This window comes from Mastomys coucha, unplaced genomic scaffold (assembly GCF_008632895.1).
Source record: "Mastomys coucha isolate ucsf_1 unplaced genomic scaffold, UCSF_Mcou_1 pScaffold5, whole genome shotgun sequence".
NCBI lineage: Eukaryota > Metazoa > Chordata > Mammalia > Rodentia > Muridae > Mastomys > Mastomys coucha.
The window spans coordinates 103,653,774-103,675,634 of NW_022196911.1; the positions used below are offsets into that span (position 1 = coordinate 103,653,774).

The window sequence follows — 21,861 nt, forward strand, 5'->3', positions numbered from 1 at the left end:
GGCTCAGTTCCCAGCACCTGCTTACAGCTGTCTGTAACTCCAGTTCCAGAGCACCAAACATCCTCTTCCAGTCTCCATGGGCACCAAACAGGCACCTGGTGCACAGACCTACATGCAATCAAAACAGCCATACATATAAAATTTTAAAAATTAAAATTCATAGCAGGGCTGTGGTGGCGCACGCCTTTAATCCCAGCACTTAGGAGGCAGAGGCAGGTGGATTTCCGAGTTCCAGGCCAGCCTGGACTACAAAGTTGAGTTCTAGGACAGCCAGGACTACACAGAGAAACCCTGTCTCGAAAAACCAAAAAAAAGAAAAAAAAATTAAAATTCATTCATTCATTCATCCACAGGGCCCGTGATGCCTGTAATCCCAGAGCTTGAGGCAGAATGTAATGACAGCTTGGGCTATAGAGAGAGTTCAGTTCAGAGCTAACCCGGGCTACGTATACAGATCCTGCCTCACATGGTCACCAAAAAATAAAATAAATAAACAAAGTAAAAGAATAAAAATAAACACTGATCCTGACAGAATCAACACTAAGAGGGAGAGATGGGGGCAGGGGGAGGAAGGAGGAGGGAAGAGGGAAACACAAACTCCAGGAGTGTGAGCAAGAGGCCAAACAACTGTAAGTAATGGCTAATTTTAAATACACTTGCTATCTCAGAAGTGTTTTTCTTGAGGAGCCAAAAGGGGATTACTCCATTTAGACAACTAATAGCCTAATTATTATTTTATTTTTTTTAACAGGAAGAGCAACTACCAAGCTCTTTTTCAGCCAGATCTTGGCAAGAAAACACATCTATGCACAACCGTATCTACAGGCCGTAAGTCACCCTGTCCAAAACCGTAACCACACTTGGCTATGTCCAAATTTCCGTCACACACAGTCCAAAAGAAGTAAACAATCGAATCGTGACTCTGTGGACCTTTCATTTGGACACTGTTCCTTTATAAGAGAGGGAAAACAACCTAACAAAAAATAATAGGCTTTCAAGCCAGGCGTGGTAGGTCACGCCTGTAAGCCCAGCACTCAGGAGTGCTGAGACTGGAGGACTGCAGAAAGCATGAGGTCAGCCGGGGTGAGAAAGTTCTAGACCAAGGTGGGCTACAGAGCAAGACCCTGTTGCAGAAACAAAACAAAACAAAACAAATAAAAAACCACAGGTGGATGGTAGAGACAACTCAGCAGTTAAGAGCATTTGTGATTCCTTTATTTATTTATTTTTTTGTTTTGTTTTTCGAGACAGGGTTTCTCTGTGTAGCCCTGGGTGTCCTGGAACTCACTCTGTAGACCAGACTGGTCTCAAACTCAGAAATCTACCTGGCTCCCAAGCACTGGGATTAAAGGCGTGTGCCACCACCGCCCACCACATTTATGATTCTTACAGAGGACCCAGGTTCAATTTCCAGGACCCAGAGAGAGGCTCACAACGGTCTATAACTTCACTGCCAGCTGATCCAGTGCCCTCTTCTGATCTCCATGGGTAGCAGCCACCAAAGCAGTGCACAAACATATATGCAGGCAAAGTACTCGTATCCATAAAATAAAAATAAATTTTAAAATAATAATCATTAAGGAAAAAAGCTCAGGAAAAGAAAAAAAAGGATTTATCCCCATCTTCAATAGACTGGGGTTAAGTCCCCAGCTTGCAAGGTGTAACTCATGCCCCAGCAACCAAAAGCGACTCAAGTTGCCAAGCTTTCTGCACGTGGGAGGGTTAGATAACCACTTCCTTATCTCAGCCCAGGTCATTAAGCTAAAGAGCTATTTTCGCAGCGTGTTTTGAGTACTAAGAAAACCACACTCAGCAACCAAGGATCGTGAAAGAAGGTGGTGTGTGTGTGTGTGTAGTCATTTCAAAACAGGGCAAACTCAGCAAAACCTTCCTGAAAGAGAGTTATGTCACCGGGCCACTAACCCTAGCAATTACACATTCCAGTAGACAGTCCCAGTGGGGCTCATGCACAAGGTTCTCATCTGGCATCTGCAGTCTTCAGGAAAACCGACAGTGGCTGTGGGCTGCACAAAAGGACATATCATGTGTGTGACCCATACATACCACCTGTAGTCCTGGCTACTTGGGAGGCTAGGGTGGACGGCTCTTCAAGCCCAGGAGCTGAAGAGCAGCCTGAGCACACGTTGGTGCACACCTTTAATCCCAGGAGGCAGGGACAGGCAGATCTCAGTGAGTGTGAGTGTCAGCAGGGTCTACATGGCAAATTCCAGACCCAGCCAAGGTCCCCACAGACAAAACCAGCCAGAATAACAAAGTGAGGCCCCATGTTACAAAAATAAAGAGGGGGAGGAGCTGGAGAAGGGTTGGCAAGATGACTGGGCAGCTTGCTATGTAAGGGGTCTTTGCCACCAAGCATGACAACCTATATCCAATCCTAGGGACCTACGTGCTAGAAGAGGGGAACCAAGTCCTGCAAGTTGTCCTCTGACCCTAAACATATACATACAGTAAAGGAACTTGAGTAAAATGTAATGAAAATGGTAATATCTAATGAGAGGCTCCGGATGTAGCTCAGTGGTATGCGCAAGTCTCTGAATTCAGTCCTCACTACAGCCAAAATAGATGAGGCTGACGCTGCTGCTGAAGATGGTGATGAAGAAGATAGTAAAACTGGGGAAAGGAAACATCCCCTTTTCTCCCCCACACTCCAGGGCAGGCCCACACAAAACAGACTCCATGGGTTTTTTTTTTGTACTGATATGTTTTGTCTTACAGGTTTCTAGTTGGTTTTGATTTTCTCTTTCGTTTTCTCTTGTTTTTTGTTTTAAAAGAGAGAGAAAGGGAGAGGAAACTCAAAGTTGGGTGGGTGGGGAGGTGAGGAGGTGGGGAGGTGGGGAGGTGGGGAGGTGAGGAGGTGGGGAGGTGAGGAGGTGAGGAGGGACTGGGAGGGAAAGGAACATGATCAAAATATTATATGAAAATATCAAATAAAATGAAAGCCTAGCGAGCTCTGATAGTTGGCTAGTGAGCCAAGAGCCCTATCTGTAGACATCATTAAGAATGACAAGAAGGAAAATGTTACAATGTTCATGTATTAATAAGCCATCATACTGACTTAATTTTTTTCTCCTGGGTTAAACATTTATTATATTCTAAGAAAATAAGGTAACATTTTAACCGTACTTCCTCACCGAGAAAAGGAGTCCAATTAATGTCTGTTTCTACCTTGTACAGGAATAAAACACTATCTCTAATCAAATATTCTGCCCTCCACTTTAGCAGTAACAACTCCACTCCTCTGAAATGCTTGAAAAATTCACGGGATTTTTTTTTGTCTTATTTTAGTTAAGTATTTTGAAGCCAATACATCTTTTTTTCCCCTGTGTAAGGACAATATAACAGTTTCTCTGAATTGAAACAGTAGCACTTTGTCAAAGGTCACTAACTGGGGGCTGGAGAGATGGCTCCACAGTTAAGAATACATACTTCTCTTCCTGTGAAGGCAAAGTAAACTTTTCTGCTTTTTAAGGTGGTTGCCTCAAGCATTTTGTTAGAGTGGTACATGATTGCTATCCACCAATCTGAATGCCACTAAAAACAATGAACATAGCTAAGCATGGTGGTACATGACTTTAATCTCAATAGGCAATAATTCTGCCTGCAAAGGGCAAAAGGAGTTCAGCCATGACTCCGGGGTCCCTGGCTCCTGTTTCACTCCCAACCTCTCACAGATCCATGCAGGAGATGTGTGTTGTCACTTAGATTGTCACGTAGACAATGCCCCAAGCTCCCAGCACTCTAGCTGGACCCTAGCCCCAGTTAACTGACCACAGCCAGGCATGGCCCATCCCACAGACAGATAGCCCCACCTCACAATAAAAGGAGCGCTTTGTTCATCCTAAGGGGCTGCAAACCCCTCAGCTCCATAGGTCCTTTCTCTAACTCCTTCACTGGGGACCTCCCAGGGTCTCAACCACCAACCAAGGACTGCACATGGTAGGTCTGATTGTTCTGGCAGCATGTGTAAAGTAGAGGATTGCAAATTCGATCTTCAATAGGAGAAGAGGCCCTTGGCCCTGTGAAGGTTCTGTGCTCCAGTGTAGCAGAATGCCAGGGCCAATAAGTGGGAGAGGGTGGGGTAGCAGGAATGGGGAGGGGGGAAACAACAGGGGTTTGTTCTTGTTGTTTTTGTTTGTTTGTTTGTTTGTTTTTTGGAAGGGAAACTGGGAAAGGAGAAATTTACGTGTAAATAAAAAAAATATCAAAAAAAAAAAAGGAGCGGTTTGTCCCCTCCTCTTTCTCTTGCCTCCTTTCTTACTCTCTTGCCCCCCAACTCTCTCCTTCCTCTCCTTTCTCTCTCTCTCTCCACAGTCATGGCTGGCCCATTTTCTCTTTCCTATAATAAAATGTCTCACGATTATGAGATATGATCTCATTATCTCCTTTTAACTAACATGTCAGGCAACCCCAGGCATCAGCAGCAGAGAGACTTGGCCCAACACACACCCACCCCCCAAAAAAAAGAAAAAAGAAAAGAAAAATGTCCTTAGATACCTTAATTCTTACGTTTGGCTATCAGCACTACTGAAATAAATTTAATGTAATATTTACCTCTTAGACAATCCTTAACTGAAAGTATAAACCCTGGTTACTTGTGTGTGCGTGCAGTGTGTGTGTGTGTCCGTGTACACTCATGTGTGTATGTAAGGATGCGTGTATCCATGCATCACTTGAGCAGAGGCCTGAGGAAGATGTCAGGCATCCTGCTCCATCACTCTTCATCTCACTCATTCCCCTGAGGCAGGGTCTCTCACAGAACCTGGATCTAGGCTGGCAGCCAGCAAGCCTGGGAATTCTCCTGCCTCCACCACTGCCCCCTAAAACCCCAATGCACACAGTAGCAAGCCCAGGTTTTTGTTTGTTGGTTTTGCTTTGAGGCAGAGTTTCTCTGTGTAGCCCAGGCTGTCCTAGAACTAAATATATAAACTAGGCTGGCCTCGAGTTCACAGAGACTACTGGTCTCTGCCTCCTGGGTGCTGTACGACCCTGGCTCAAGCCCAGCTGCCTAATATTTTGTTTTATTGTTATTTTTTTAATGTGGATGAAACATGTTTGATATGCACTCTAGACCAGCCTCTTAAAGTAATAATCTTCAAGTTAAAAGACTTTATTCTGGGAGGGATAGAGAGATTGGCTCATCAGGTAAGAGCACTTGCTCTTCTTGCAAAGGACTGCAATTCAGTTCCCAAGCCCCACAGCAGGTGGATGGCTCACAACACAAGCTCCAACACTCTCTTCTGGCTTTGGCAGGCACCCGCACTCACGTGCATGCATATATCTATCCACATACTGACAGACAGACAGACACACACACACACAAATAAATTTTATTCTAGGGGCTGGAGGTGTGGCTCAGTGGTAGAGCACCTCCCTGGCTATGTGTAAGGTCCTACCTAGCTATGATCTTTCAAACCTTCCCTCTGAAAAGAATTTCTTACTCTACGTGCAGATTTGAACTTTTGGTTTGTAAACTGTCTTAGGAAGCAATGCTAAGCACATGAGTCAGGGCTGGACCTGGAGCTTGGTGGTAGAGTGTGTAGATAGACCAGATAGATACAGATTCAGCCTGGCACATACAGGTCCTAGGTTCGATCCCAGGTACTGGAGGAGGAGTGGCACATGCCTGAAACTCGGGTGAACATCATCTCTGGGCCCCCAGGCCCCCCAGTCTGCTTGCTGGCACGTGAAGGGTTTGACGTTTTCAGAGGCCTGGCGTGGCCTGTCTCTTCCCAGAGCTATTTTCTGCAGCAGCTAATTTCCATCAAGACGCAGGTGCTCTGGAGTTCCCTTCCCCACAGCTGATACCTCAGAAAGCCAAAGGTTTCTGCTGCCATTAAAAGCAATGATTCCCAGGAGTGTAGGGGTGGTTCTCTTATAAAAGAACAAATGACAAAAAGTTCTTCTCAAAGAGGAAAATGATTCATTATTAAAGTTGTTCTGAAGAAGAAAAAGCTCAGCTTAATGCTTATGTTAAGCGGTTCTACTGCCCCTTTTATGGGACCAAATTTTGCTCTGTAGTGCAAGCAAGCCTTTAATCCCAGCAGTTGAGAGGCAGAGGCAGGTGGATTTCTTGAGTTCGAGGCCAGCATGGTCTACAGAGTGAGTTCCAGGACAGCCAGAGCTACACAGAAAAACCCTGTCTCAAAAAACTAAAAATAGGGCTGGTGATATGGCTCAGCGGGTAAGAGCACCAACTACTCTTCCGAAGGTCCTGAGTTCAAATCCCAGCAGCCACATGGTGGCTCACAACCACCCATAATGAGATCTGACGCCCTCTTCTGGTGCGTCTGAAGACAGCTACAGTGTACTTATGTATAATAAATAAATCTTTGGGCCCGAGGAACCAGGGAGTGGAGCCGTCCAGAGGGAGCAGGGTCTACCTGAGCGACCAGAGCGAGCAGAGGTCCTAAAGTCAATTCCCAAAAACCAGATGAAAGCTCACAGCTATCTGTACAGCTACAGTGTGTACTCATATGCATAAAAAAAAATAAATCTTTAAAAAAAAACTAAAAATAAATAAAATTACTTTTATTTTATGTACACTGATGTTTTGTCTGAGCGTATGTCTGGTGTCAACCCTGGAGTTAGAGACAGTTCAGAGCCACCATGTGGTTGCTGGGAATTGAACCTAGGTCCTCTGCAAGAATATTCAGCGCTCTCAACCGCTGAGCCATCTCTGGTCCCCAAATATTTGTTGGGTTTTTTTGGGGGGGATGGGGAGTTTTGTTTTTTGAGACGACAGGGTTTCACAGTAGAGCTCTGGGTGTCCTGGAGCTCTCTCTGTAGACCAGGCTGGCCTTAAACTCAGAAATCCACCTGCCTCTGCCTCCTGAGTGCTGGAATTAAAGGCCTGCGCCACCACTGCCCGATCTGGCTGTTTGGTTTTTGAGGGGATGGTGGAAGAGATCAGCACAAGGGCCCTGAGTGTATTTATAAATCAAATTTTAACACTTCTAGTTTCAGGCAGTCTCCAGTGCTGCCTCTGTGACGCTTCTGCCGCTCTGCCTCGCTCACACACATACAGACAGAACTACTGCCAGGTAGGCAACAAAGAACATACTCGCTCAGAGCTGGGAGTTAGGGAATTTGTGAGAATGCTGGGGGAGGGGCCCCTAAGGAGCTCCCTGAGGAGTTAAGGCTTGTCGCCCGGGGAGGGGAGTCACAGACACCCCCGGCATAGCGACTGGTAATGTGCCCTTGTTCAAGTAAATAACCCTCCACCCCTGCTCCGGCAGGCATCAGGAAAAAGATAAGGAGAAGTCAGGAGGAGGAGGGGATGTGTTGGCAAGCAGGGGCTGGATGGGATCCGGAAGGAGAATGACAGTGGGCGGAGCAAGCTCAAAACACCATCACACGGTGTGTATGAGCTTGTGGACGATTTTAAAAACTATTTAAGTAAGCTACAAGCAAGCCACACCCCACCAAGCCCTCCTGCCACAGGGTAACTGGCTAGTTCCTTCCTGGGAGTTGACAGAGCCAGGAGACAGAGCTTACACAACCTATATGTCAGACAGACAGGAAAGCAGAGATGGCGGAGATAAAACAGAGGGTGTGCAGCCCTGGGCTTTCTAGGGACTGCACAGTCCTACAAGAGACTTTCTAGGAAGCCTGAATGCAAGACGGGCTATGTTACAATCTATAAACTGTCCCAGTAGGTCATACAAAGTTACAAACCCTTTGCGGAAGACAGAGATAGTGAAACTTCTCCATCCTAAGCATCAATTAACTGCCAAGCGCAAAGACTGCTCAAGCAGAAGGATTGAAATTTCAAGGTCGGCCTGGAAATACATAGCACAAATTCCAGTCTCAAAAATTAACCAGAGGTTGGCAAGGGACAGGGGGAGACAAACTGGACCTGAGGGTAGCCCTCTATGGTAGAAAGCTTGCCCCAGCAGAAGAAGAGAAAGGGAAAGTCTTTATAATTTTTAATTGTAATTATAAATGTAATTATAGTTTAATTATAAATTTAAACTGGAAAATTCAGGAGAGATGCCAGGAAATATAAAGAATCCAGCAAATAAGACCCAGTGAAGGGCCCGGTGTAGTGACATACATCTTTTAAGTCCAGCACTCAGGAGGGAAAGGCAGGAGGATCTCAGTGAGTTCGAGGCCAGCCTGGTCTATATAGTGAGCTCTAGGTTAGCCAGCCCTATAGAGACCCTGTCTCAAATAAATAAATAAATAAATAAATAACCAGCCCTATAGAGACCCTGTCTCAAATAAATAAATAAATAAATAAATGACCCAGTGAAGGTTTAAACTAATTATAGTAAAACCCAAGTTAACAGCGACTTTCCATTCTTCGGTTGATTCACTTCTTTTAAATAAGCATGAAGATAGCTAGGCAGTATCGGCACATGCCTTGGGCAGCAGAGGCAGGTGGATCTCTAAGTTTGAGGACAGTATAGTCTACAAGAGTTCTAGGAGTGCCAGGACTACATAAAGAAGCCCTGTCTTGTGAGGGAAAACAAACAAACAAAAACAAAAGCATTAAGATTAGTGTTTTTCCCAGTGCAAAAATACACAGACTTCGAAACTTCAGAATGAGGCCTTCACATAACGAATAAAATCAGGCCATAACAGGGAGGGCGTCTGTGTGAGTGTCATGTGTATATTTATATGTGCATCTATGTATTTGTACACATATCTGTGTTATATGTATATCTGTCTCTGTATGCCCGGTGTGTGTGAATGTATATGTCTCTGTATGTATCTGCATGAGTGTGGGTCTGTTTTTTCTCATCTGAGTCTGTGTATTGTGTGAATATGTATGTAAAAAGTACCTCGAGTTGGAGAGATGGCTCAGTGATAAGAGCCCTGACTGCTCTTCTGAAGGTCCTGAGTTTGGATCCCAGCAACCACATGGAGGCTCACAACCATCTGTAATGGGATCTGATGCCCTCTTCTGGTGTGTCTGAAGACAGCTACAGTGTACTCATAAATAAGAAAAATAAATCTTTTTTTTTGTTTTGTTTTGTTTTTTGGTTTTTCGAGACAGGGTTTCTCTGTGTAACCCTGACTGTCCTGGAACTCACTTTGTAGACCAGGCTGGCCTCGAACTCAGAAATCTGCTTGCCTCTGCCTCTCAACTGCTGGGATTAAAGGCTTGCTTGGACTACAGAGCAAAATTTGGTCCCATAAAAGGGACAGTAGAACTGCTTAACATAAGCATTAAGCCTCCCAAGTGCTGGGATTAAAGGCATGTGCGACCACTGCCCGCAATGAATAAATCTTAAAAATAAAAAAAAAAAACCTATCTTTTTTATTCATCTGAAGTAATTACCGTCTCCAAGGCTTACTAGTCCTGGAAGCTTCTAGGCTCGACAATCTAATCTAGACATAGAATGTTTTCAGCCTCTGGGTCTCGCTATTGAATAAGCTCACCCTTTCTTGTTCTTTCTGAACTCTGGGTGGCTGGTCAACGCAGCTCTTCTGGCTCAAAACTCCTGTCCACACTAGCTGATTCAATCTGGCTCCTCTTGGTTTCTCCCAAACTGCTCTGCTTGGGCTAACTCTGCAATCTGTTCTAATCTCCTGGCCTCTTCTCATTCTCTGACTCGTTTTGCCTTTACCTGTGTCTAGCTTGTTCTCTCTTCAACCTGTCTCCGTAAAACCATCCTGGTAAAAACTGTTTCCTTCTTTTTCCTATTTCCTCGGCCTGTACTGATCTCTCTGTCCTCTTTTGGACAGGGTTTCTCTGTGTAGCCTTGGCTGTCCCGGAACTCACTCTGTAGACTAGGCTGGCCTCGAACTCAGAAATCCGCCTGTCTCTGCCTCCCAAGTGCTGGGATTAAAGGCATGCGCCACCACTCCCCGGGGCTGTACTGATCTCTCAAGTAGCCTCTTTTTCCCCCTCTCTTCTCAAGAAAGTTGCTCATATCCCATTCTGTCAAATCTTTCCCTGCTTTATCACTATGTCTGCCACTCAATTACACATCACTGTCAAACCCAGGTGCTTCCTTCCACAAACTAACTTCATCTTTATTGTTTGGGATTAAAGGTATATGCAAAGGCTGAGCCATACCATAACCGGAAACAATTTTTCAGTAAATACACAATCTTGGGGCCCACAGTGCTATCAAATATCCTGCAACATGTCTGTGTTTCTGCACATGCACCTGTGTGGTTTGTGTGAGTGAGCTGCTGGGTCTATTAGCATTACATGCCTGTATAATAGACATAGGTGAATGTGTGCATGTGTCTCTGTGTATGTATGTGTGTCTATGTGTGTGTTTGATAGGGGGGGAGGGAGAAAGAGAGAGAGAAAATGAATGTGGGGCCAGGGAGCAGTCTGGATTAGCCACTTAGATTAAGTGCTTAAATAACATTATTATAGGGTGTCATCAAATTACATTTGTTTGGGCACTCTTACTCAGGGTGATTCAGCCAGGCGATAGCAACACCACCCTAAGATGGTCAGATAGAATGCTCAGGGGAGCAAAGATGCTTTTGCTGTGCTTGAAGAAATGGCTCAGTGGGTAAGGGTACTTGCTGAGCAAGCTTGAGGACATAAGTTCAAATCCCCAGCACCCACGTAAAAAGCCAACACAGAGGATGTGCCTGCGACCTCAGAACTACCTGCAGAAAGATGGAGATGGATGGGTTTTGCTAGTTACCAGACTAGCTTCAGATTAAGTGAGAGACTGTCAAGGGACTAAGGTAGAGTGTGATAAAGGACACCAGTGTCCCTCTCTGGCCTACCTACACACACACACACACACACACACACACACACACACACACACACACACACCTGGCCCTGATGATTCAGGCCCGTGATCCCAACACTTAAGAGGCTAAGGCAAGAAGATAGTGGGTTCAAGGTCGGTCTAGGGAAACCCAATCCATCAATCAATAGTTAAGAGAATTGGAGTGAGTCATGAGATGATGAGCTAATGAGAACTTACTCGCAGGCCTCCACTCCCGCTACGTCTTAAGAGGCATTTCTAAGGGCAGGCTCTTGTATTGGGTGCTGGGAAATGAGAATGAGTCACTTTAACACTCGCTGTTAAGAAGTCTTGGTAAGCTCTGACTTCATCTTTCGAAGTCAACAAAATGCATTGCATGATGCTGTTCAGGCAGCCAGCCAGGAAGTGGTGGGTGACCCCAGACTCCTTCCTTTGTCATTATCATGTATATAGCCAGCAGCCAAGACAGAACACCCAGGCCTTCCGCCCTCCCCACACACACGTTCTTAGTGTCCTACCTACCCTGAGGGGATTCTGCCAGCCTAGGGAGAAGGGTCCAGACATTACTGCCATCAAAAACTGGCTATCTATCTCAGTGAGCTCAACTTCTGAGCAGCGCGGCTGGGTTCACTCGGCCTGAGAGTCTTGGCAAAGGAGCTATATCAAAGAAAGTCCCAAGGTTCCAAGTGCTGTTTCTTTTCCCCCTCCCAAGGGTCTCCAGTCCCTCTGAGGGACTGACTGGCGTGGTCCTTGTGAACTAGAACCTCAAAGATCTGCAGTATCCTGCAGCCCTACGGCCAGCACTGGACCCACTTCTCAGCACTAAATGTTTTTCCCTCCCTATGACCTAAGTCACCGCCATTTGGTTCAAATCTGGCACGTACATTTTCCCCACACTGTCAGAAGAGGACACGATTTTCTGGAAAGCTGACTAGACCTGAGACAGCTATAGCCATTTCCTGGAGGACAGGAGCTATAACCCATAATTTCCAATTCAGACCTTTCTGCTGGGGGGTTCTCTGAAGTTTGTGCTCAAATAACTCTATACACCTTCTTAACTCCCCCCTCCCCCACTGTGTGTCTCTCTGTATTGTGTGCATGAGTGTGTGAATACTGGTGCACACCAGCCACGGCAGCCTGAGTGTTCAGATCTTAGGGCACCCCAGGGCAGATGCCACCTTCCGTCCTGTTGGAGCCAGGGAGCTTCTAATTGTTTTTCTGCTGCATAGGCCCAACAAGCTACATCCAGAAAGTTTCCTTCCTGGCTGCCTCCAGACCCTTGTTATGTGTCCAGCTTTTATTTATTTAATCATTCATTCATTCATTCATTCATTCATTCATTCATTCAAAGCAGAGTTTGGCTCTCTTACTCTTCTTGCTCTTTTCTTGTTTTTATTCTCACCTCTCTCCACGTGGCCATGGCTGGCCTCTACTTTTCTACCTTCTTTCTCTTACTCCCTGCTTTCTACAATAAAGCCTAAAAACTTTAAAAAAAAAAAAGGAAGAAGCAGAGTTTGTCTGGACCTTGCTGTCCTGGAACTCACTCTGTAGACCAGGCTGGCCTTGAACTTACAGAGATTCACCTGTCTCTGCCTTCCTGAGTATTGGAATTTAGGTGTGAGTCACCGGCCTGTCCAGCTTTTACGTGTGTTCTTGAGATTCAAATTCAGGGCCTCCTGCTTGTGGACCAAGTGCTTTTACTCACTGAGCCACCCCTGAGATCATCTCATGAACCATGTCTTAAATGCTTTACTGATTTGTATTTTCCATAGCAATCCAATTGTTCCTCCTCTGTTCCCACCGCAGGATCCTGTTCATGTTAGGCAAGGACTCGGCTATCAACCTACATCCCCAATTCTGGTTTCAAAACATCATTGGTTTCAAAATGTTAGTGAACTTCTCCAGTTTGTCCTCTGTTCCCTGACTTCCGAACGGCAGTGATTGTGTCTGCCTTGCTGCTAGCACTGTCCCCAAGCACTGAGCACCCAACAAAAGGCCAAGAATGTATCTTGTGAAATGAACACTTTCATGATGGTACAAATACCAACCTGCAATTTTGTATAACTAAATTAAATTAACATGCAGTTCCTTCTCTCCTCCAATGGAGTCTTTCAATCAAGTCCATTGCCCCATGCTAGGCAGAATGGCCCTGCCCTGTATTGTAGGATCCTCTTCCCTTGAATATGATAGGCCTGGATCAAGCAGTGGGTTCCTTTGAAGTCTGAGATAAAAAAATGCCAAGAGATTAAAACTTGCAGCAGACACTCTCCATTGATTTGAAAGAACCAACTGCCATGTCTTCATAAAATGGGTGACATGGGAGGAAATGGAAAGTGGCCTCTAGGGGCCAGTCTTTAAAGAAAGCCACACAGCAAGTAGGGACCTTGGTCCTCCAACTGCAAGGGACTTTATTTTGTCACAACCACGTGAGCCTTCCAGAAAGAAGGGAGCCTATATGTTATGCAGCTTCAACCTCCCAAGACCCTGAGCAGTGGACCAACCGCGTCACACCCTGATTGTATATAGATGCTTAGACTTGTATCTAGACATATCTAGACGTATTTGATAACCTTCCCCAGCTGTCTTCCAGGATTCTTATTTAGTGTATGCATGCTCCTATCAGATTTATTTTATGCATGTGAGCACAATGTTAATGTCTTCAGACACACCAGAAGAGGGCATTGGATCCCATTACAGATGGTTGGGAGTCACCACATGGTTGCTGGGAATTGAACTCAGGACCTATGGAATTGCAGTCAGTGCTCTTACCCACTGAGCCATCTCTCCAGCCCCAACCAGGGTGGTGTCTTAAGCTATTGAATATCTGATCATTCTTTTTTTTTTTTTTTTTTTTTTTTTTTTTTATCTGATCATTCTTTTTGAAAATTTTTTTGAGGGGTGGGGCATGGTTTGAGACAGGTTCTCACTATGTAACTCTGGCTATCCTGAAATTCACTGTGTAGAACAGGCTGGCCAGAAACTAACAGAGATCTACCTACCTTTGAAGATTTATTTTTCAGGGGTAGGATGGGCAGATGCCTTTATCCCCATACTTGAGAAGCAGAGAAGCGGATCTGTGACTTTGATGTTAACCTACTCTACAAAGTGGTTCTAGGCCAGCCAGGGCCAAAAAGGGCAATCCTGTTGTTAGGGTTTGTTTGTTGTTTTCTGTTCTGTTTTTCTTCATAGGTATGTGTCTGTGTGAGTGTATGTGTCTCGTGTGTGCTCGGGGACCAGAAGTGGACTCCAATCTCCTATGGTGAAGTTACACACATTGGTGTCTCTCCTCCGCTCCAATGTGGGTGCTAGGTGTTGGTATCAAAACCTCAGAAACCAGTGGCATCACACCCAGGGGACAGGAAAACCCGCACACCTGTTGTCAAGGCGACAGCCACCATATTCTTAAAATCCACCTTCCACCTTTACCTGTGGCTACATCACTATCCATATATAAAAGGAAGACCCCTCTGATCTCCCCCTCCCTGACCCCTTATCTTCTCACTGCCACCTTGACCTTCTTCCTCTCAATAAACCTCAATAAACTGTTTGCCTTGGTGTGGTCTTTCTGGAGCCACCTGATGATCACAATACTAGGAACAGAACCTCTGTCCTTTTTTAAGGGTAGCAAGTACACTCAGCCCCCGAGCCATCTCCGCAGCCTCAGCCCCCGAGCCATCTCCGCAGTCTCAAGCTTCTTTCAATATAAAAGTACTTTACACACTAGGCAAACACCCTCCCTACCTCACTGTATCCCTAGCCAGAGAAGGCTCTTATATCTTAGATGGGATGACCAAGAACCAAAGGGTTGGCTTCAGGCCCGTCCCAAGGTTCATTTCCATGGAGCCCTGAAGATGGGCCATGCTGAGGCTCTGTTTGTGAGAGCTATATTTTCCAAAATTTAAAAATTTTTGGAAACGACTTTCTATTTTCCAGATGACCAACTTTGCAGCTCACAGTATGTATGATACACCTGCGCTTCCTCTGCCTAGGGGCCTACAAAAAAATAAAAAAATAAAAACCTCCATTGGGAATCCCACAAAATTCCCAATTTCCAACGGGAGTCGGGGAAGCCTGGGGATGTGATGTAAAATTTCCCTTTTCATCTCCCATGGGGTGGACTGCACCACACCCACAGTCTTCCCGACTTCCCCACGTCCGTTAGGTGAGGTCCAGAACTCATCCTTTTTTACCAAGAGGGGATGGAGCTGATATCTACTTTTCAAAGGTTTTCCAGAGTTGCCTAAGCTATCCAGACCTCTAGCTAACAGAAAACAGGACATCCAGGTCTGCCAGGCCGGGAACCTTGCCTTCTCTTATCTAACTGAGGAGGCTAGAGGGAAACTCAGGAAAAGAGCACTGGCTGCTCCTGCCAGGCAAAAGCTTTGGTTCCCAGGATGTACACGGCAGCTTACAACCTGCTGGAACACCAGTCCCAGGAGACCTGACCCTGTCTTCTTGCCTCCACGGTCACGGCACTCATGTGTTGCACATAGGTTCAGGCAGGAAAACATTTATACAAATAAAATGAAAAGTCTTTTTTTTTTTTTTTAAGAGCCTTAATGCTGAGGACAAAAATACCTGGGCTAGCATGTGCAAGTCCTTGAGTTTGAGAGCCCAACAACAATCTCCAACTACCAGCTTACTATCTTTCTATTTATTGTGAAAGTGAATAATTAAACTACCATGGCCAACTAGCTTTTGTTAAGAACAGTATGCTTTTTCCCCCCCTCTCCAGGCCGGGAATCTGTTCCACATGACAGGTGTCCCCTTAAATGACTGGGGAGGGCAGTGTCCTTTCCCGCACAAAGTCAACTTCCCAACCCCAGCCAGCAGCCTGGATCTGCTCCTTGTCTAGTCCATTAGTGGGGAAAGCTCGTGCTTATCCATTAACAGTCCTCGGCTCTCAGGAGCAAGACTCTCTGCACGCTAGAGAGCGGGGTGGCTTCATGAACATTGTTCACTGCCTGTGAGCGACCCTGGCACACGGAGCCACTTGGATCAGTAAGAGATCAAACTCAGTCCTGGCCTTAGCTCCTCTCAACTAGGAACAGTCAGAAAATTAATAAGATTTAAAAAAAAAAAAAATGTTTTCCATACTCTGAGTAGTCTTTAGCCTTCATAGTCAAGGGTTCCACTTTATACAATACACAGAGTGGATGCGACTATCAGCTACTAAATCTCAGCACTCAGGAGGCACAGACAGGTGCATCTCTGTGAGTTCCATGATAGCCGAGTCCATAGAGCAAGTTCCAGGGCAGCCAGGGCTACAAAGAGAAACCCTGTCTCAAAAAAACCAAACTAAACAACAACAAAAAACCTTCTTCCCTCCAAGGTCTGCAGGTGCATGCAGAAACACTCCGTCACAGTTTCCAATGGAGAGGGAGGAAGAGACAGGGGAAACGACTCCCACCCTAGCATCTCCATTCTCAGAAACATCAGCAGGGGAACTCTCCCGGGACCAGAGGCTCCTGGGTAGAGTGCTGGCTGTCCACCAAAGGAGAGCACACAATGACATCCTGTGTCCGTGCCTGTCACTCTGCCTTTCTCTTCGATCCTTGAGGAGCAGGCGGATGTTTCTGTTTTTCTTCTTTGTGCAGCAAATCCCTAAAGACTGCAAATAAATCCCTACCTGAGCCAGGCAGTGGTGGCGCATGACTTTAATCCCAGCACTAGGGAGGCAGAGGCAGGCGGATTTCTGAGTTGGAGGCCAGCCTGGTCTACAGAGTGAGTTCCAGGACAGCCAAGGCTACATAGAGAAACCCTGTCTGGAAAAAAAAAAAGTTTTTTTTTTCTTAAAGATAGTATAATTTTTTAAATAAAAACTAAAATGCCTACCTTGCATTCTTTTTTGGATGGGCTTCAGTCTCTGTGAAACACTTATCTTTTCATTTGTGTATGTATTAATTCATTTATTTATTTAGACAGAGTCTCACTAAGTAGCCCGAGCTGGCTTTGAACTTATACACATTTATTTATGTGTACTGAGGGTTTTGTTTTTGGTTTGCATGACTCAGTCTGGTGCACTCAGAGGTTAAAGGAATGCATTGGAGCTTCTAGAAGTGGAGTCATGGATGGTTGTGGGGAACAATGTGGATGCTGGGAACTGAACTCAAGTCTTCTGCAAGAACAAGTATTCTTCACTGATGAGTCTCTCTCTCCCATCCATGGTCTTGAACTCTTTTGTTTGTTTGCTTGTTTGTTTGTTTGTTTTTTGGGTTTTTTCCAGACAGGGTTTCTCTGTGAAGCCCTGACTGTCCTGGAACTCACTCCATAGAGCAGGCTGGCCTTGAACTCAGAAATCCACCTGCCTCTGCCTCCCAGGTGCTGGGATTAAAGGCTCGTGCCACCACTACCCAGCCTTACTTTTTAAATTCCTTATTCAGATATTCTCAGTCCCCCACCTTGTGAGTGCGTTGGGGGGTGGGGTGGGAGTGTGTGTGTGTGTGTGTGTGGTGTAGTGCAAACCTAGGGCTTCAGTCTTGCCCTGCAAGCTTTCTTCCATTGAAGCACATACAAGCATACCATTAACACCCTGCTCTAGACAAAAGCTCAGCTTTATTTTCTCCGTCTCGCGGAGCTGTTCTCTTTCCTGGAACTGGGGAACATTTTATGTGTTAAAATAAGACTGGAGAGAGTAGAAGTCAATACTATCTGTAACAATCCAAAGGCCCCTGGTTTTTTATTTCGATGACAGTGCTGACTGTATCTGTTTTCAAGAAATGATTTTCCTTTTCCTGGATTAAACACTGCAGAGCTCAGGGAAAGGAAAAACAAACAAAGGCATTACAAGCACGCTCCTCCTCGTTTTGCTATTAACTAGGTGCGCAGCCTGGAACACAGCATTTAACCTTGTTTTGTGCAGGAGGGGGCAAAGAAAAAGTTTCAAGACGGACTTCAAACTTATTTTATAGCGGAGGATGACCAAAATCTCTCCAGCCTCCACCTCCCAAGCGCTGGGATTACTAGCATTTATCAGTGTAGCAGTCATTACACAAAGCCCCAGAGACCAGAGGCCATGTAGGGTCAGGGGAGAAAGAAAAGGGACAGAGACCAGACACTAACCCCGACTCCCCAAAACTCAAGCATTTGCTTCCTTGGCAAAACCCAGTGAGTGCTACTAATTAACATCCAAAGTTAACCAGGAGCAAGCACCAGGAAGGTCCACACAGGTTGCATCAAGTCCAAAGGGAGCCTGAAGAAGCTGAAGCAAAAGCTGAGCTACCAAAAACTAAGTGGCTGTAACCACCTTCTGCAGCCAGACACAAGCTGTTCCCCAGCCTTGAGTATCAGGGCCGGTGAGCAGGGCGTCTCCATGTGATGGCAGAGGCTGTGGGGTGGGCTCCCGGTCAGACTCCCTACAGCTCAGTGTCTGACATCTAGCCAGCCAAATCTACCTTCCTTACCCATCCGCTGATGTGGCTAATTTGAATTTTTCTCTTATCTGAGACCTCCCATCTAAAATGTTGGCTTGCATATCTGACAAAACAGAGAACAACTTCACAGTAAGACCTCAGGCTGGGGGATGTCAGCTCAGAAGGCAGAAGTTGGTTCCCCCTGCTCAAGGCCATGTTCAACCCCCAGAATCACAAAGAGTATACTAAAACAAAATAAAAATAAAAGTTAAAACTCAGCATATGACTTCATAGAATAGAACTGAATCGTACTTACTTTAGTCTAGTAGGTTTCATGTTAAGCAATTTATAATTATCCTATAGGTAGAGCCTGGCTTCCTCGGCCAATAAAGAAAGGTCATTCTAGACAGGTGTGGCAGTGCACACCTTTAATCCCAGCGCGTGAGAGGCAGCAGAGTCAGGTGAATCTCTGAGTTTGAGGTCAAGGCTACAGAGAAACCCTATCAAAAGAAAGAAAGAGCTGGGTGGTGGTGGAGTACGCCTTTAGTCCCAGCACTTAGGAGGCAGACAGGTGCATTTGTGAGTTTGAGGCCAGCCTGGTCTACAGAGTGAGTTCCAGGACAACCAGAGAAACCCTGTCTCGAACCCCCCCCCCCAAAAAAGAAGAAGAAATAAAGAAAGGATGGAGAGAAAGAAAGGAAAAAAAATCCACCTAAACCACTCAAATGCAGTTACTACACTGAATACTTAAACAAATGTGGGGGGAAATGCTCTGCCTGGTGCTTAAGAAAGTACCAGAAGAAAACCAACCAGGATAAAGATATGTTAGCAGGAAAGAAAGGCTGAGCCAGGTGACATACATGTAATCCCATCAGACTGATCACTGTGAGCTTGAAGCCAGTCTGGTCTTGATAGTGAGTTCTAAGACAGCCAGGACTACTTAGAGAGAACCTGACTCTATGTTTGACTGAGTCCCATCATCGCCCTAGGATTGCACAGTCCGGTCTACCACCACAGTCAAAGCAGGAAATGGAGTGGAAGCATGTAGGATACCTCCAGGTTGCCCTGGTCCTTCTCAGCAATCCCAGAGGTGGGAAGCCAGCACGTTCACAAGCACCAGCACCAGGGAGGAGTGTGTGCGCATGTCCAATCCCATTCATTTGCCTTTCTTTCACAAAGCTGTAAGCTGCTTCTCCATTGATAAGAGACACCTAACCGTTTAAGACCCAGCTCAAAATGCTGCCACCCCAGAATGCTCGTTGATAAGGCCCTGGGTGGGAAGTGGGGCATGGCTAAGCTAGCCCTCTCTGTCATTGGCAGCCAGTATCGCGTGTTTTGTAAACTTCAGACTACTTTGATCTTGCCTTGGATTGTCCTAGGATCTCACCTTAACACTGGTGCCAGATGCAGAAGGAAGATTGCCACCCTCCTAGGGGGTGGGGTTGCCAGCCTTAGTCTGTCTGAGTAACACAAAAGCACAAGGCCCCTTTCACAAAGTAGTGAGTAGATCACGTGTCGGATAGATTAAATGCACCGGTTTTAAATACAAATATGTCGTGGATCGCTGATTTCATTTGTTGCCACACCAAACCACAGGAGCCTTTTTCAAATTGACTTGATTGGCTTCATGTTCTGGCTGTGTGTCCCTGGACAGACGCAAAGCACTTATGAAATATCCAAAGAGGTGGGGAGAAAAGGGAACGAAAAGGGAGCCCGGGCCGGAGTGACCCTCACTGAGTCACTGTTTCCTCAATGGCGGAGCTCGCTGATGGGGGCACGGAGGGTGGGGGGGGTGCGGAGGAGGAATCGGAAGAATGCAAGCTGACCTGCGCGTGGAGGCCGAGCCCTTGAGCGGGGAGCCCCCCACCCTGCAGCCCCGAAACTCAGAGCCACAAGGGCCGGGCCCGACGGCCTGGAGCGCCCTCCGGTGGCCGCGCCGCAGGCCCCACCACTGGGGCTCTTCCTAAGACCACGCTCCCCGCCGGGGAAAAGAACGAGACACACAGAAAGTTTCCGAGCCAGGCGGTCAGCAAAGGACAAGCTAGGTCCCGGAGGGAGCCTGGATGCTCCGGCTGGGCAGGAGCCAGCGCCTAGACCGGAGGGGACAAGGAGAAGTCGGGTTCTAAACCGACCCTCTCCAGGCCTCCTACGTGCCCCCAGGCGGGACTCTGGTCTGCAGATCCCACCCGCGCGGGATTTGTCCCTGCAAGCCCACCTTGTAAAAGGGACATGGGAACTGTGGCTACCACCACGGCGGGGTACCCCGATACTCTGGCTGCAGAGCATGCTTGGGCTCTTGTACTCTGTGCATTTGCTTAATTGGAGGGAGGGGGCGCAACAGCTCCCTGTGACGCATTGTGGTCCCCAGTAATCTGATTCTAGATGTCCCCGAAGAGCTCACCTGGACTCCCCCGCCCCACCCCCACGCCGCCTTTCCTCTGCCGGGGTGACGAGTAGGACCAGCGAATCCCCTGCCTCCTCCCCCTCCAGCCTCCAGGTTTGGGCGCCAGGGTTTTCCCCGCCGCACGCAGTGGACCCGCCGGCCGAGTGGTGGCGGTTGGGGACCCGGAGCGGGCGAGGCCGGGCGCGGTGCCTACCTCGTCCACGGTGAGCGGCATGCAGATTCGGTACTCCTTCAGCAGCATGTTCCTGCCGGCCACGGACCCCGGGAAAGAAGGGGGCGTCCCAACAGATGAGCAAGGCTGGAGCCCAGAGGAGGGCAAAGACGTTGGGAACCGGCGAGCGAAGCAGCCCGGGTGGTGCGCTCAGCTCCTAACTGCCTCCGGTCCGCCCTGGAGCATGTCAAGCTTCGGGTCCCGGTGTCTGTGACTCCCCCGCCTCCTTCCTCGCAGAGATCAGCTCTCTCTGTATTGCAAAGTCAGGCACTGAGGGAGGGAGACCCGGGGGAGACAGCTCGGATCAGCAGCCCCAGGCTGGTAGGCGCGGCCACCAGATCAGGACATGCCCGGCGGCGGGCAAGAGAGGCAAAAGGAGGAGGAAAAGGGATTTCCACAAATTCAAACAAACGCACAAAAGTCGCCTCTGGATCCTCCTCCGAAAGCAGAGCTGAACCTGGCGAGCCCCCTTTTTCTCCTACCCGTCTACTCTGGGTTAATGTCACCAGGAACACATTGCCGCGGGAGCAGGCGATGCTGACTTTCCAAACAAAGGCTCGATGGGCTCCTCTCCCCGGGCGGTAAACAAGATTTCCTGCTCTTTTTTAGGGCCAGTCCCCGAGTCTCTCCGGAGCTTAGCTGAGAGAGAAAAGGGAAGCCGCAGCCGCCAGGGCTCTGCCTTGCTCTGGGCCCCGGGTGTCTTCAACCTCGGCGGTTGGCTGCCAGCGCCTTGCGCGCGTCCCCTCCCCCGAGTCCCAAGGCTCTGCGAGCGCCGTGCGTGCCCGTGAGTTTGCAGCTACCTCGCCGCGACTGGAGAGTCCGCGCCGAGCTGCAGTGTGCCTGGGGCAGGGAGGTGGGTGCGGGAGGAGCGAGAGCGACGAGGCTGACATCAGCAGCGGCCGCGGCGGGGAGGGTAGCCCCATCCGGCCAATGGGGAAATGGCAAAGAATGTGGAGGATTTAAACAAAACAGCATGTCTCTCCCCGTCTGCTGCCAGACGCCAGGGCTGTCCCAGAACCTAGAGCAGCTAACACGGAGGAGAATAGCAAAGAGAGGCTATCCTGGACTCTTACAACGTTGGGATCTGTTTTCAAATGTAACCTGGGTGCAGTAGGGCTCTCTACTTAGTCGCTTTGGAAACTGTTTCCAAAGTGCACGAGTGCCCCTTGACTTTGGGGCTGGGGG

At 47.4% G+C, this 21,861-nt stretch overlaps 1 protein-coding gene across 2 annotated transcripts in view; it reads right to left on the bottom strand.

Moving 5' to 3' along the window:
* Pitpnc1 (phosphatidylinositol transfer protein cytoplasmic 1) overlaps positions 1-21,560 on the bottom strand; it is a 257,448-nt gene extending 235,888 nt beyond the window's left edge. Inside the window, exon 1 of one of the 2 annotated variants that reach the window (XM_031351330.1) lies at positions 20,659-21,560. In XM_031351330.1, the coding sequence (XP_031207190.1) occupies positions 20,659-20,706 (48 nt within the window). In that variant the 5' untranslated portion in view covers positions 20,707-21,560. The remainder of the gene's footprint in view (positions 1-20,658) is intronic. The other variant, XM_031351331.1, reaches the window with a different exon arrangement.
* Positions 21,561-21,861: the final 301 nt, after the last annotated feature.